The 15580-nt window shown below is 43.5% G+C and overlaps 1 protein-coding gene across 1 annotated transcript in view; it reads right to left on the bottom strand.

Moving 5' to 3' along the window:
* LOC146869340 (solute carrier family 12 member 6-like) overlaps nucleotides 1-15580 on the bottom strand; it is a 395891-nt gene that overhangs the window by 237943 nt on the left and 142368 nt on the right. Inside the window, exons 3-4 of the mRNA XM_085651058.1 lie at nucleotides 10836-10967; nucleotides 7848-7994 (exon numbers count right to left, since the gene is read on the bottom strand). Of these exons, the coding sequence (XP_085507184.1) occupies nucleotides 7848-7994; nucleotides 10836-10967 (279 nt within the window). The remainder of the gene's footprint in view (nucleotides 1-7847; nucleotides 7995-10835; nucleotides 10968-15580) is intronic.

The raw sequence follows: 15580 nt of genomic DNA on the forward strand, positions 1-15580 counted from the left end.
ATCTGAGGTCCACTTCTACAGCTGTGTTCCAGACAGGAGAACTGGGTTATCACCCCACGAGATCCTGACGGGGAGGGCAATGCGACTGCCAGCAATACCTGCTACTGCTCTAATTAGCATCACTGATGAATTAATTCTCGATTACTGCAAAGGACTGGCTGATGTGGTCCGTTCTGTGTCTCAGCAGGTGCAAGCAGCAACTGTTCGGGCCTCAAGAGACCTGTGCCACAACCTGTGTCCGGGAGATTGGGTGCTTGTTCGCAAACACGTGAGGAAAAGTTCCCTGGATGTTCGTTGGCTTGGCCCGTACCAGGTAATATTGGTCACGAACACGGCAGTGAAGTGTGGAGGGTTGCCGAACTGGGTGAATGCCACCCATACCCGCAGAGTCCCAGCACCCTTGGAAGAAACCGCCCCTCTTGTGAATGAAAATCCAGCTGAGGTGGCAGGGCCATCTGAGAGGGCAAGTCAAGCTGTGAGGGTCGCTGACGCATTGGTTGTACACTGGATCGAGCTGAGAGGGGTTGTGTCAATCAGAGCCCCGAATTTGACTCAGACGGAGAAGAGTCAAATTCAGCCAAAGAAGGAAGTAGTGTACAGGGTACCCAGAGGGAGAGCAGAAGTGCCACAAGAGCAGAAGAGATTTGGCCCGGGAGTCAGAGGCGGCTGAACCTAAGGTTGGCACCTGAACGAGATCTTGCCCCAGTTTCTGAAACGTCTCAATCTGAACTGAGTGACAAAGAACAAGCTCGAGGAGGTCTGAAAAGATCCAGGAGAGCAAGAGTGCCTTGTCAGAGATACGCCACCCCAGAGTGGACATACGTTGTGACTGATGCCAGGAGTTCTGAGTTCGGGGAGGTTGAGGTTCGTGACTGTGGTCAGCAAGACACCGAATGTGAAAATAGACGTGGGATTGGTGGTCCCAGGTCTCGAAATCGAAGGAGTGCTGACCCTGACCGTTCCAAATCCCCCACTTCGGAGTAAAGTCCGTGAACTGATACTACAAAGATTGGTCTTTCCAACGTTTGGATTTCAGGCACCGACCCATGAGGTGGTTGTTCTTCATCTTGAACTTTTGCAGCATGTTTTAGAGATTCTGGGAGCTGATCTTATTTTGGACTGAAAAGCGAACTATTGTAAATAAAAGTCTATGAAGAAGATAACCTAGGCCCGAGTGGAAGAAGAATAAAGATAGGGACTTTCCGGAGAGAAGACGAAAGAAAGCTAGGGAAGTCTTTTTGTGGACTGTGTAAATAAGCAACTGAAATAGTCAGGGGATTTCCAGCTTCTCTGAGTATTGTTCGAACTGGTTAGCAAGCAACGTTTGGAGGAGAAAAGAGACTCTTAATTGTTTCCTGCTGAAACCAAGAACTTTTGAGAACTTTGTGAGATCATGGATGCTGGAAATACTCATCGTAGGTCCAAATTAGTAGTAGGTACACTTGTAGGTGGAGTGATAGTCTCTATAATCATTGTGGTTGTAGCTTCGTATATGGTTTCACATGAGCAGGAAGCGGCGGTACAGGGAACACCTACACCTACCACTTCTAGCCAAAAGGAGGTCACCATAGGAGCTGAAAGAGCTTTACTAATCGAAGAGAGTCGTAGATTTCACATAGATTTGTCAAAAGGTAATTTTAAGCTTAATGCGTATGCAAGGCTGCTGTATGAGTACGTGGAGCAATGGATGCGAAAGACTGCTATGTGTGTATGCAGTTACCTGTCTCAGTGGACGAGGGTATTAGATATCACCATCTTCCACTGACGTATGGAATTTCATGTAGTTTATTGCTTAGTATCTTCTATGAGAGAGGTCAGTTTGAGAATTTATTTTCCAATTACGATGCAGTGCTTCCTGAAGTTCCAGCTTACAAGCATTTGAATAAGTATGACTAATATAAGTCAGAGGACAGACTTCGGAAGTACTTCATACCGTCTTTGGAATTGGATACGGCTTATGCTCATCGGCATAACTTGACCTGTTCATTGTCAGATGTAGAGAAGAAATTCGTAGATCAGGTAGAAGATAGATATAGAAAGTTAACACAGACTCGAAATACAGGGGAGAGTCCGGTAGATTGGACTGAAGAAGAAAGATCTCATAGAGCTAGAGGAAGTTATGGTCCTATAGCATTGGACAAGGAGCAGAAAGGGAAGTTGTGTGTGAGACGTTATCAGACCTACGATGAAAAGGTTCCGGTGGGTCAGAGTGCGTGTGATCATATTTTCACCATGGAAGATTCTGCTAAGAACTTTCTGCAAGGCTCTGTGCAAGTGATTCCAACTGTTTATTATGTGTGTGGAAAGAATGCCTATGTCAGGTTGCCTGCGAATTGGTATGCTACGTGCTATTTGGGAATCATTTTTCCGAAGATTTACCATGCAGACGATTTGGAGCTTTTGGAGGATGGACAGCACTCGAGAGTGAAGAGAGCTGTGAGTGCAGGAGCAGTGATTGGAGATATTTTTGGAGCAATGATACCTAGATTGGGTGTGGTTTTGAATGATGTGAAGATCAGACGATTGGTGACTGTAGTTGATGAGTGGTCAATAAATACGGCGAAGTCACTGATACTTGTGAATGGAGAGATGTTATCGATAAGGACAATGGTTTTGCAGAACCGACGTGCTTTAGATGTATTATTTTCAAAAGAGGGCGAAGTCTGCACATTATTGAAAGTTCAGGAATGTTGTACGTATATTCCAGATAACAGCAAGGATCTGGAGAAATATATAAGCAACATTACCACGATCCATAATGAGGTAGAGGATTTGACTGAAGAGAGTGTGTGGGAAAAGATTGGTAAAGGATTTGGTCGCGTGGGAAGTTGGTTTGCCAGCTTAGGAAAGGGTTCCTTGGCTTTGTGCTAAAACCACTCATCATTGTTGTGGTTTGTGTGGTTTGCTTGTGGGGATTCATTAGAGCTTACAAGTGGTATAAAGGAAATAGAGTTGAGAGAGCTCTCAGAGCGAGTGAAATGCGAATGGCCAGACTGCAGGACAGTCAATATCAGAACCTTAAGAATATGGAGAGACTCCGACGGGGGAGGATGGCAACAAGCACTGTTTAGGTCGGTTCTTTCTCCAAGGGAATTGTGAAATGGTGTGATGACACTAGTCATAAAAGGGGGGGTGGGGGTAACAGAGAGCGCCATGTTGTTTCAAAAATTGTAGGGGTGCACCATAATCACGGTTATTCCGCACCCACATATTAAAGGACCCATATTAACGTGTGACTTAGAAATGTGTTACTAAAATCTGCTTAGAATAGTGCGATTAGAAATGTAACCATGCCATTTATGAAGAGCAATGTCGTAGTTAATTGCAAATGTATTTTAGTTAACGCATAAGGATTGTTTTTTGTGTAATGTGATGCATTAGGTTTAAACGTGCACTATATTAAAGTCTGTACGTATGGTTTGCTTATTCTTATATATGTAGAGTAATGAAATCAAGGTTTATAGTGTGATTTTATAAGAGTGTGTTTAAATTGTGTAAAGGCCTGATCGCATATACGTTTAAAGAGAAAGGCCTGTTCGTATCTTATGTTAGCTAAATATTGTAGGCCGAAATTGATTTCCCTTGGTAAGGCTTTGAGTTTCAGGACGTTAGAAAATCTCAGAGAAGTGGAAAGTTTCTCGTTCCCATGTTTTGTTGCAGGTGCAAGGACACCTAGCTCGTTAGAGAAACTAACTCTTTGTTTCAGGAGTCAGGATGGCCTGAGAAGCCAATATGGGAGAATACTGGAATGTAGGGATTATACTTTTGGCGAAGAAGGTGCCTGGGACCAGAGGACAAGTAAACCGTCGTTGGAAGGGAGACAAGTTTCACTGGAAAATCACTGGGAGAAGACCTGGCTGAAGAGGTGTGCCGGAGAGCGTGTTCTACGTTTTTGGGATTTTGAGTTAGGGACAGTGCCCCGTGGGTTGAGGAGTCGAGGTTTAGATGGGGAGCTAGAAGGAGCATCTTAGAACGAGCTCTGGCTAAGTGAGTGTACTTCTAAGGAAGTCTTCACTTCTGACACCTTTTTACTCTCTTGCCTGGGAGGGAAAATGCTAAGTAGGGATGTCACCTTAGAGATAGAGTAGGGATAGACTAACTGATTTCCTTTTCAGGTTAATGTCTTCTAATGTAGAGATTGGAGTGATTATCGCTTGCCTGATGTTACTAGAGCTGACTATTCTTCTTATTCCGAGTCGGATAAGACTCCTGCGTAGGATATTTTTTTGTATTAGTGCCCATTTATTTTCTTAACCTCGTGCTGAGGTGCTTGTATGTGCAGCTATTTTTGGCTTTGTAATAAACCCCTAAAATTTGAGATTTGGAGTCAGTGGTCCTTTGGAGTTCAAATTCATTTTCCTTTGATTATGTGTTAATGTTGGATTTCCTTCCCTCTACACTATTTAGCAGATAAAAAGATCCTGGCGACCTGAGAGGATTCTTGGTGATGGCAAGACAGATAAGAATCCGGCTTTATCAGTATTGCTTGTCAATTTCGGGACATTTTTGAAAACGATTACATAGGGGGTTGCCTGGGGAGATACGTGGAAAAAAGACCTGGCCAGACTTCGTTGGGCAGCAGTTCACAGTGGGTTTGTTCTTATAATACCTTCAATTCCTGTTTGATTTATATTACGTAAATTATAGTCTCTTGATGTTACGGTAGGTTGTATATTAAACACTTCCTTTACTTGTGGCCCCGTCGTCGGATAGAGTTTTTCAGATGCAACTGGGAAACTATGCCCTACTTTTGTCTTCTCATCCAGGTCTCTACCAGGCGTAGCCTTATGGGGAATTTCTGGAGGCAATAGGTTTGTGACCAAATCAGTTAAGTGGGTAAAAAAATTTGCGCCGACTTAATTTCCAACATTAATCGCCTTTCAATATTGTCAATTTTTCCATGCAATTTTTTTAAAAGAGTTTTGATACCTTGTGTATACTTTATTTATTTGTCAGCCCCTGTTCCTTTTGCCTCTACTGTGTATTTTTTCCTTTCTTTTGCTTAGCTTTCGGGTTCATTGGCTGATTTGGAGATGGTACTTTCATTTTTACTGATTGTTGTTTGCTCTTTTTGGCCAGTGGGGAAACCAAGTCAGTATTATTTGATGGTATGGATATCTCAAGTGGGAGGGTCGATATGCATGGGCCCTCTTTTAAATTATCCGTATTTGGTACATTATCTCCTTATTTTTACAATTTAGCCTGGTCTTCTGAGATGGGTTCAGGTTCCACCAAAACTGTCCGATCTGACCTAGTCTCTTTTAGAGCTGCATTTAGTGCTGTTTTTGTAGCAGCTAAGCATTCTCCCACTTGGACAATCTTGTTAAATCAGTCCCATGGCGGTTTTCAAATAGTTAGTTATTGGCACATTTTTGCCTGCGGGATTTCCATTGGTAGTCATGGTCGGCGTTAATTTACTTTTACCCATTTTCCGAAGTTATTAATTATACCTAGTTTAAAAAAGGTAGTAGATTTCCTTACCAGCTAAGGGATGAGGGCAATGGAGTCCTCCGGGCTTTTTACCGCTGTAATGTGCCTCAGTGCAAAAGAACAAGGGCTCCCATGCTGCGGGAGCCCGGAACGGCTTAAATGCACCTCCTGGCACAGACCCAGTGACGGTGGCGGCTCCAGCCGTTAAGGGATGTGGGCAATGGAGTCCTCCGGGCTTTCTGCTGCAGTGAAGATCCTCAGTGCAAACGAACAAGGGCTCACGTCAGTGATCTCCTCTCACATGTTCGAAAAATCTCTACCATGGACATGCATTCAGTTAAAACCCGCATTGTGACCAATCAATTCAAGCTCTTCTACGATGGGAGGGGCCTTGAAATAAACATCTCCAAAACGAAGCTAATGTTGCTGAAACCCCATAAGTCTTTCAAATGGAACCTGCTTTTAGACAATATCCCCTTAGAGAGAGTGAGTTCCTTCGATTACCTGGGAATCAAACTGTCTGAGGGTATTGCCTGGAGACATCTCTACAAGGCCTACCATAAATGTTCTCAGGTAACCGGGGCCCTGAGGAAGGAAAACTGTCTCTCTCACACTAAGCCAATAGCAGCAGCACTAAAACTGTATAGCTGCAACTGTGAGCAGTGCCATATATGGGGTCAAGCTGTGGGGCATGGTAAGAGTAAGCGACCTCACAGTCTTAGAGAACAAGTTCCTCAAAAATCTGGTCCCCCTCCTGCAAAGCACTCCCCTTTGCCCATTAAAGCTCGATATGGGCATTACACTTATTAGTGATCTAGCAAAGCTCCGCTCCCTGCGATTTTGGCAGAGGATTGTCACTACCAACGAATTGACACCCTATCTCGCAGCTTTTAATGAGGTCTGTGCCCTAGACACCACGAATAAGATAGGCTGGATCAAACATGTTAAAAGCCTTATGCCCAGCATTGGCTTACCATGACATATTGATTGCCCAGCAACCCATACCAGAAGACAGATCAAACTACTATACTGGGAATGGGTTGAACAAAATGCAGGGTTTAATAGTAACCAGGGCAGACTAACTGAAGAACTTAGAGACTTCAAAGTCAGCCGCTCTCTAGAAAGCTACCTTGACTTAATCAAGGTGTCGGCAGACCGGAAGCTCTACATTCAATTCAGGCATGGTAGTCTGCCAATCAATGTATTTATAAACTCTTGGCTGTACTACAAAGCCCAGTCTAAGGGCTGCCCTTGTTACCCCTGCCCGCACTAATCAATAGGCATGTCCTCTTTGCCTGCACATCATAGGCAAAACCCAGGGGTAAATGGTTAACCCCAGTTGGCAGACAACTTGGAACTCGAGATTCTAGAGTGGCCCTGCGCCTCTGGAAATCTGATGCAAGACCCTTATTCGTGTGCGCAACTGCGAAGTTCTTAGGCCACTCTTGGGCAAATAGAAGGAAGGCACTGGCAATCCTCCTAATTCACCCCTGAGAATTCTAGATGTGATGACCCGTCCTATCAAGATTAATCGTCGCAATGGTCACTAGTTTAAAGTTTTAAAATGTAAATAGTCTTCTCTTACCCTTGAACTCAGGTTAACCGAAGTACCAATTAATTAATGTGTTCTTATTGGGAGTATTGAAGTTTTTAAACAACTATTTTAATCTTGCTGTGTGATGCCTATGAACGTAATTTTATAGTCTGACGACCACAGAACTATTTAACGAATGCATTTGCACTTTAGATAAGGGATACTGCCACGTTGCACAGTAATCTCTGGCTTGTCTGTGGCTTAAAAGCTACGAATTATATGATAACTATTGTCCTTAGGTATCCTATTACGCGCTTTCACAGTTTTTGATAACCAGTTCTATTTCTTAACTGTATTTATTTTTAACATATACAGGCTTGTTCCCTCTTAAATTGGAATGCATGATGTCTACCCTAAACGTATGTTTCTTTTATTGTATTTTACCGAAAAAAAGAGTTTCAATTGCACTCATTTTATGTTTTTCTTTTTACTCATTTTTTTTTCTTTTGAGAGTAAGCCCCATATTGTTTTTTTTTCGTTTTCTTCATTTTCTTTTTCACCCCACCTCCCTTTTGTTTTCTTTGATATTTTTCCTTTTGTTCTGTCCTTGTTTTTCTTATGGGTGAACTCTCTACTGCCTTTTTTAATCTTCCTTTCAACTTTTTCGTTTCCTGGTACTTTATTTCCGCATCTTCCCCAATTTTTGTTTTTTTAAGCCATTTAAAAAATATTTTAAATATTGTTTTCGAGAAGTAAACTTTAAAGTATAGACTGAGAAGTAAAAAATGCGAAAGGAGAAGTAAAGCACTCCCCCGGTGTAATCAAGTTGGTATATATTACGTTGTCCATGGTTTTATTTTGTATTGTATTATATCACACTTACACAACAGCAACACATGAGGACAATGCTGAAAGCCTGAAGCACACCAGCTGTTCCGACGACCCAAGTCAGTCTCAAGAAGAGAATCACTCCAAAAATGTTCTGCAAGCAAGGGAGGTAGACGCCCATGAAGGTTCCCATCCTTGGAGACTGCCAGAGAAGAAAGACCAAAGTCAGCCTGGGAAACATATCTGGTAAAGGTTGCAGTGAAAATGGTGTAACTAATTATCTGCCATTCTCCGTGGATATACCAGCCGTTAAATACATTGTGTAGCAGAAAGAGTTAAAAACTTATGAATTTGTGAAAAATATGATGATGTTGCTGAACCATTCTGCTAAACTTTTTCATAAAATCCACAGTTAAATAAATGTTCTTAAATCATTAATTTAATGCAGATTCTGCTTCTGTTCCATAAGAAGTCTATACAGCGCCCATAGCTCGTGACTTCAAATATTGATAACATCTTCCTAGCCCATAAGACCTCCATGAAATGCCCACGCCGTCTTAGCAGGATACTCTCCTCGGATAATCCCCTCTTAACCGGGCACAACATTTTATACAGTGCAGCAATCACACAATTCCTGTCACTGCCATTACAGTATTCAGTTTCAAATGTTGACACAACCTATGCTTAAAGTTGAAGCTGTTGTCAAACAATATTTCTGTGATACACATCCCAGTGCAGGTTGCTCAGCCTGGCTACTATTCCACTGCTGGCCATAAAGCACATGTTCCTTCTCAGTGGTGGCCCCCACCCTCCAGTTCCCAGGACATGCAACAAGACACATGCAGTTTTCCTCTGCTATTGCATATTGAAAATATATAGATAGAAAACAATGCTATCATCTACTGTGAAAAAATGGCATTCATTCATGGCATTATTATTCATAATTAGTGACTAATCTAAAAAAGCATGATGATGAGAGGAGCATTAAGAATCAGCTAAAAATGGAGAACTTGATAGTAACTTATGGGCTTTGGCAGAGAGATAACCCTGTCACAAAGCTGACAGAGATCCTGTCCCTCTTATTACAAGTGCCATAGCCCATAATTCACTTGTAATGAGGCGCACGTGATATTCATCACGCTTGTAACAGAGCAGCACATTGGTCAAACTGTAAATCAGGCCTGGTGAGCCTTTATGCCCTCTCCCATGACATCAGTGTCTCTGCATCAACACCAGTGGGAACAGAAAGCACCGCTGTAGTGGGTTTAGTGGAACCATAAACATGTAGACTGTACCTCCGCATTACCATCACCTATGTAAACATAATCGGAGCAGCAAGCACTCCATTGGAGAGAAACTCGCACACTGTTGTCCTTTGCTGGTTCATGGCTTGCTGCAGAGCACTATTGGGCAGGTGAATTCCATAGATGGAGTAGGGGCCGTTCACCAGGTACCCACCACCACCTTATCTCTTTGCTACATCACACAATACTACGCAGTAAAGGTAGTTTTATCCTACAGCTGGGTCCTGGTTTCTCTCCAGTGCCAACCTGGGGGTAGATTCCATAGCAAAGGGTAAAGAAAGAGGGGAATTAGATCTGGCAGAACCTCCTGGCCAAATCAAGCATTACTTTGGTAGGAAACACCCAGTGTACTGCTTGCAAAATGTACAGGAGAGAAGCTACAGGGCCACCCTACAAATATTTTCCAAGAAAAAACTACTAGAAGAAGCCAATGAAGATGCATTAGCTCCATGCAGTGATTTGACACTGCATGCAGGGTCTGTCCCATGCAGGTGATGGCACTGCGGGGCGTGCGCAGCCATCCATCTAGCAGCCGTGGTTCCGAACCTAGCTCATGCACCATCGCTGCTTTCTAAAGGGACCAGTTAATCTATTACAGGCAGAGGCTCGGGTTTATGAAGGTAAAAGCAAAGAATGCCAGATATGAAGTTCCAGCAGGATTTCCAAAAGTGAGGAAAAGTGGAGGCAAAAACAAACTAAAGCAGAAAATGCCTTTGTTTCAGTCCGCGCCTTGGATAAAAGAAGGCCGTGCACCGGTGGAACCAAGAGTACGGTTCAAAGGCACACGAGGCTCCAAGCTGGCTAAATGGTATGGCACATGTTACAGCAAGAGTAGATTTGTTTTGAAGGAGGCCAAGAAAAACTCCATGTTTCTCCCATTCAACCTCCATGTCTTTCCACCAGCAACTAAAGTCTTCTTTTCGTCCATCCATATTTCTGAATTTCCACATCAAGTCGGCACCAGCAGCACCTTGGACATTTTGAACGTGAATCATTTGAGCAGGATATTCTGGGAAATGACAAAGGCAGCTTTCGAAATTAAAGACGGAATTAAGCATTAAGAACGTGTGGGGCTAAGACGCCTCATTAGGTTGTCTGCCCTCTAGTTGTTGAGCTCTGGTATGTGAGAGAGCAGCCATAACATGCCCTCCATGATGTGGGAGAGCAACTCCTATTTTCCTTATCCAGAAGTATGGCGTGGCACGGTCCATGTGCGCCATCACTAACCTGGAACGGGTCACTTGAAGAAAGGGCTTAAGAGCCAAAAAGACCTTATGGAGTGATCTGGAAATCCTAACGTAATGTGTCTCAAAATGTACCGTCTGTGTCCTCTCAGAAGCCACCTTGTAAAACGGGTCATGGGAAGCAATTTTTTGTAAAGAAATACAAATTGACCTCGCATGCCTTAACGTGCAGGCAAACTATAATTAGGAATTGTTATTTTACATCGAAGGAGAACAGCAGAGGACCTCCGTTTGACGCACAACCGTGAGCCACTGAAGCAGCCAAGAACAATCCTGGACTTTAGAAAGACAGCTCAATGTGTTAACATCCGCTGGAACATTTGGGGCTATACTATGCTACACAAGCGATTGATAGATGTTAACGGGGTCCTCGAGATCTATTTTTCTCATTATATAACATCCTATGAGGAGCGAATGGGCGTCAAATAAAACTCTTCTTTCTCCAACTGTGCTCATTATTCATTGTGACATCCTCAGCCACTCTCCACTTCTCACCTTATAGGTTTTCTTCCTGCCCTCCCCCAAGCATTCTGCCTCTTCATGCTCCTTTGCTCCCTGTGGCAGGTTGGTGTAGTTGGCCAGACGGTTGAGGAGCGATGAAACCTTGGGTCTGGTATCCATTTCTTCCTAAAATAATCAGACCAAAAAAACATAAAAAGCGAGACAATATGAGGGAGATAAATTCGAAAATGGAGCAACTATGTAAAAGATGAGAGGAAAGTGACAAAAGAAAGACGTGTGAAAGATGAAGAAAAAAACAATTTTGTGAAAGAAAGACAGATGGAAAAGGGGTAGTGAACAAGAAAAAGAACGACGAGCAGAACAAGAAGATGGTAAGAAAAAAAGACAACTTATGTGGCAGCCGAGTATATCGGAATGAGAATGTGAAGTAGAAAGAGAACACAAAAAAAGAGAAAATGAAAAAAGCATTTGAAAGATGAGGGCATAGAGAAAAGAACAGACATGAGAAGTTGCGCGACAGAGAAGAGAAAGGAGATGGGACAAAAGAGGTTAAGAAAACAGCTATTATGTGAAGTAGAATGGGAAGCTAGAGCGAGGAAAGCAATGCTTTCAATAACAGGACTCTGCCCTGTACTTCGATGGTAAACGTACCCAGGGAGCCGAGGTCATCACCATTTCTCATGCAAAATATGCCCGATATACACACGAGCACCATAGAGACGTCGATGCTGAATTCACAGTGCAGGACAAAAGGCAAACACTTAGTATCAAACGTACAGTTTATGTCTTTCACCAGAGGTGCAACTAGAGCCAAAAGTTGGGGGGGGGGGGGCTGATACTTCCAGCAATAGGCAGAGTGGAGATGCAAGGGCTCTAAGAAGGGGTTAAAAAAACAACAAAGCCTCATTAACAAGCAAATGGCCTTTTAAAGACATGTGAAGTACTCGGGTGCGGCTGTGTCGGTGCCCAGGAAGCGGTCTCAGCCCGGGCTGACACACACGAGAGGGAGGGGGCGCTGAAGCCCTTTGAGCCCAATAGGCGTTGCGCGCCTGCCTTTCACCATACTTGTGAATGGGCGTAACTGAAGGCAATGTCGCACATGCACTACCAACTCAACTGCTTCAGCACTGGTAGGCGCGTTCCTCTTTTTTTAGGTCTCGGCCTGGCGAAAGCAGCGCATGCGCTGCACTGCCATGAGACGCCTTTTGCAATCCATAAGATTCCAGCGTGCACGAGGGGAGACAAACTGAAACAGAAGATGCACGCGGGTATTGGCCCCTTTACTGGCGGCGTGATACTCTGTGGACTTTTTTTTTCCGCTGCCAGTAAAGGCACCTGCCGCGTGCACATCTTCTGTCCGCCCCATCACTGGCCGCGCTTGTTATTTGTATGTATTTACTTTTTATTTGTTGAATTCAGGAATAATTCTCAAACCAGAAGTCGGACTGTACTGTTTATTTCCTTAGTTGTTTTTCAAACAAAATGTATGTGCATGATGACGGTGAAGTGGTGCATATGACCAGTTAAACAGGGACTGAGCATGTAAATTACTGAGTTTTAAGTTTCGTGTGGATGTTAAGAGGGCAAAAATAACAGTGCTTATGGTGACACTACTAACTGGACTCATTTGGTTATGAAGAAAGGAACAATAAAAGTGCAGCACGTGTATCGACACTTCATTGTCCAAACACGAGCCATCGGCAGGTGGCAGAGAAATAATCCCATACACTAGAGGTCTTTGTAAGCAAAGCTGTCGCTCTTCATTCCCTCTCGGTGTTTACATGAGATCACGCGCTTCTTTCCTGTTTTCATGGCACCAGGAGTTTACGTCATTTCCTAGAATGACAGGATGTTGAGCCAAAGACAAGACTCAAACCTGGTTCTTCAGTTCCAGAGTCGGCAGTTCTGGCTGATAGGCCACATAGATAACCCTGATGACACGTTCCAGATACTCATAGCACACGCACAGTGTAGGCATCCTCTATTGGCAAGCTTTCTAGAAGTTTGGGCAAATTCAGTTTGGGGACAATGAAATGATTTCCTTGGTAGACAATCTTGAGCCTCACAGGACGTCCAATGCAGCCAGATCCAGCGTTTTCAGAACTCTTTATAGCCCACGGCCACATAGTGAGCGGAAGAAAAATGGGAAGAGCACACAAGGGGACGACGAGCCCTCACAAGTATTCTACATCTAAGGTCGTGGCCATCCCCAAAACTAAAAGAAAGCAATAACATATACACAAAGCGCATTTAGGGGGAAGGACGGGCGCAGTAGCAACACCGATGCTGCCAGGCCCTGCAGAAAAAGCTGATAAATAAACATGCCTAAAAATGGAAAGCTTGGGGTAACACAACTGAATAGGAGGAGAAACCTATACCACAGCGGAGGGGAGAGAACAGAGAGCAACAAGGAGCGTATGGGGAGTGGTGGGTAACAAAACCAAGCATTGGCATAGGCAATAGGTCTCGGATTTGGGACCTTATAAGTGTTTAGTCATGCAACACTTGATGTTGTTGCACCAAGGATATTGTGCTGCATAACTAAATACTTATAAGGTCCCAAAGGCGAGCCCTATTGGCTATGCCAATGCTTGATTGTTTAGCCAACAGCAAATATAATCTCTGTAAATACTTACGATGTTAAAAAATAAACTACAAACCCCAGATGCAGTATGTTCGACACACGCCAGAACTAGCTTCAGACGTTATCATGGCATGCCACAATAGTTACATTATGCTACAATCAACCTCGTATTCCGGACTTTCCTTTCAGAATGTGCTTTCTTTCTTGCGCCTGTACAAAGCAACCAGCGAGGACCGAGACCTCCGTGCACAGCTGGGGGCAGAGAGGGCAGGAGGTCTCAGCCATTGGCTTCTGTGTCATTCACATGTTAATCAGCACATATAACGCTAACAGGATTCGGACCTTCTGTCCCTTGACTGCAGGGAGAGGGCCCAGTACTCACGCACTCGGGTGCTGGTTTACATAGCATAGCAGGAAACACGTGCATGTAATGGTGGGAACGTGTGACAGCATGGGGGAGGAGGGTGTTCAGAGGGAGCGTCATGGATGTGCTTTCTCCTCATTAGTTGGACAGTCCATGTAGGTGGTCACCTGTTGAGTTTCAGAGTGGGGATTATGTTTTTTATCGGTGGCTTATGTACCTGTGTGGTGTTTATGCTTGGAGTGTAATGTAAGTGGTGTGGCATGTCTTTCGTATATGTGTACTCTCTGCTACTCTCTCTCTACTACTCTCTACTACTCACTCTCTACTACTCATTCTACTACTACTCACTCAAATACTCTCCACTACTCACTTTCTACTATTCACACTCAACTACTCTCCACTACTCACTTTCTACTACTCATTCTCTACTACTCTCTACTACTCACTCTCTAATACTCACTCTCTACTACTCTTTACTACTCTCTATTACTCTCTACTTCTCTCTACTTCTCTCTACTTCTCACTCTCTACTACTCACTCTCTACTACTCACTCTCTACTACTCACTCTACTACTCTCTACTACTCACTCTACTACTCTCTACTACTCACTCTACTCACTTTCTACTAACTCTACTACTCTCTACTACTCGCTCTCTACTACTCACTCTACTACTCTTTACTACTCTCTACTTCTCTCCACTACTCACTCTCTACTACTCTCTACTACTCACTCTACTACTCTCTACTCACTCTCCTACTCACTACTACTCACTCTACTCACTTTCTACTAACTCTACTACTCACTCTCTATTACTCTCTACTACTCTCTGCTCTCTCTACTACTCTCTGCTCTCTCTCTACTACTCTCTACTCACTCTCTATTACTCTACTCACTCTACTACTCACTACTACTCTCTACTACTCACTCTCTATTACTCTCTACTACTCTCTGCTCTCTCTCTACTACTCTCTGCTCTCTCTCTACTACTCTCTACTCACTCTCTATTACTCTACTCACTCTACTACTACTCTACTACTCTCTACTCTACTCTCTCTCTACTACCCTCACTCTACTACTCACTCTTCTACTACTCACTTACTACTACTCACTCAAATACTCTCCACTACTCACTTTCTACTATTCACACTCAACTACTCTCCACTACTCACTCTCTACTACTCTCTACTACTCACTCTCTAATACTCACTCTCTACTACTCTTTACTACTCTCTATTACTCTCTACTTCTCTCTACTTCTCACTCTCTACTACTCACTCTCTACTACTCACTCTACTACTCTCTACTCTCTACTACTCACTCTACTACTCTCTACTACTCTCTACTACTCACTCTACTCACTCTACTCACTTTCTACTAACTCTACTACTCACTCTCTACTACTCTCTACTACTCACTCTCTACTACTCACTCTACTACTCTTTACTACTCTCTATTACTCTCTACTTCTCTCTACTACTCACTCTCTACTACTCACTCTCTACTACTCTCTACTACTCACTCTACTACTCCTCACTCTCCTACTCACTACTACTCACTCTACTCACTTTCTACTAACTCTACTACTCTCTGCTCTCTCTCTACTACTCTCTGCTCTCTCTCTACTACTCTCTGCTCTCTCTCTATTACTCTACTCACTCTACTACTCACTACTACTCTCTACTACTCACTCTCTATTACTCTATACTACTCTTTACTACTCTATTACTCTCTAGTTCTCTCTCTCTCTCTACTACTCACTACTCACTCTCTACTACTCACTCTCTACTACACTCTCTACTACTCACTCTCCTATTCACTACTACTCACT

The sequence above is a fragment of the Triturus cristatus genome, chromosome 1_1 (genome assembly GCF_964204655.1).
Source record: "Triturus cristatus chromosome 1_1, aTriCri1.1, whole genome shotgun sequence".
Lineage (NCBI taxonomy): Eukaryota > Metazoa > Chordata > Amphibia > Caudata > Salamandridae > Triturus > Triturus cristatus.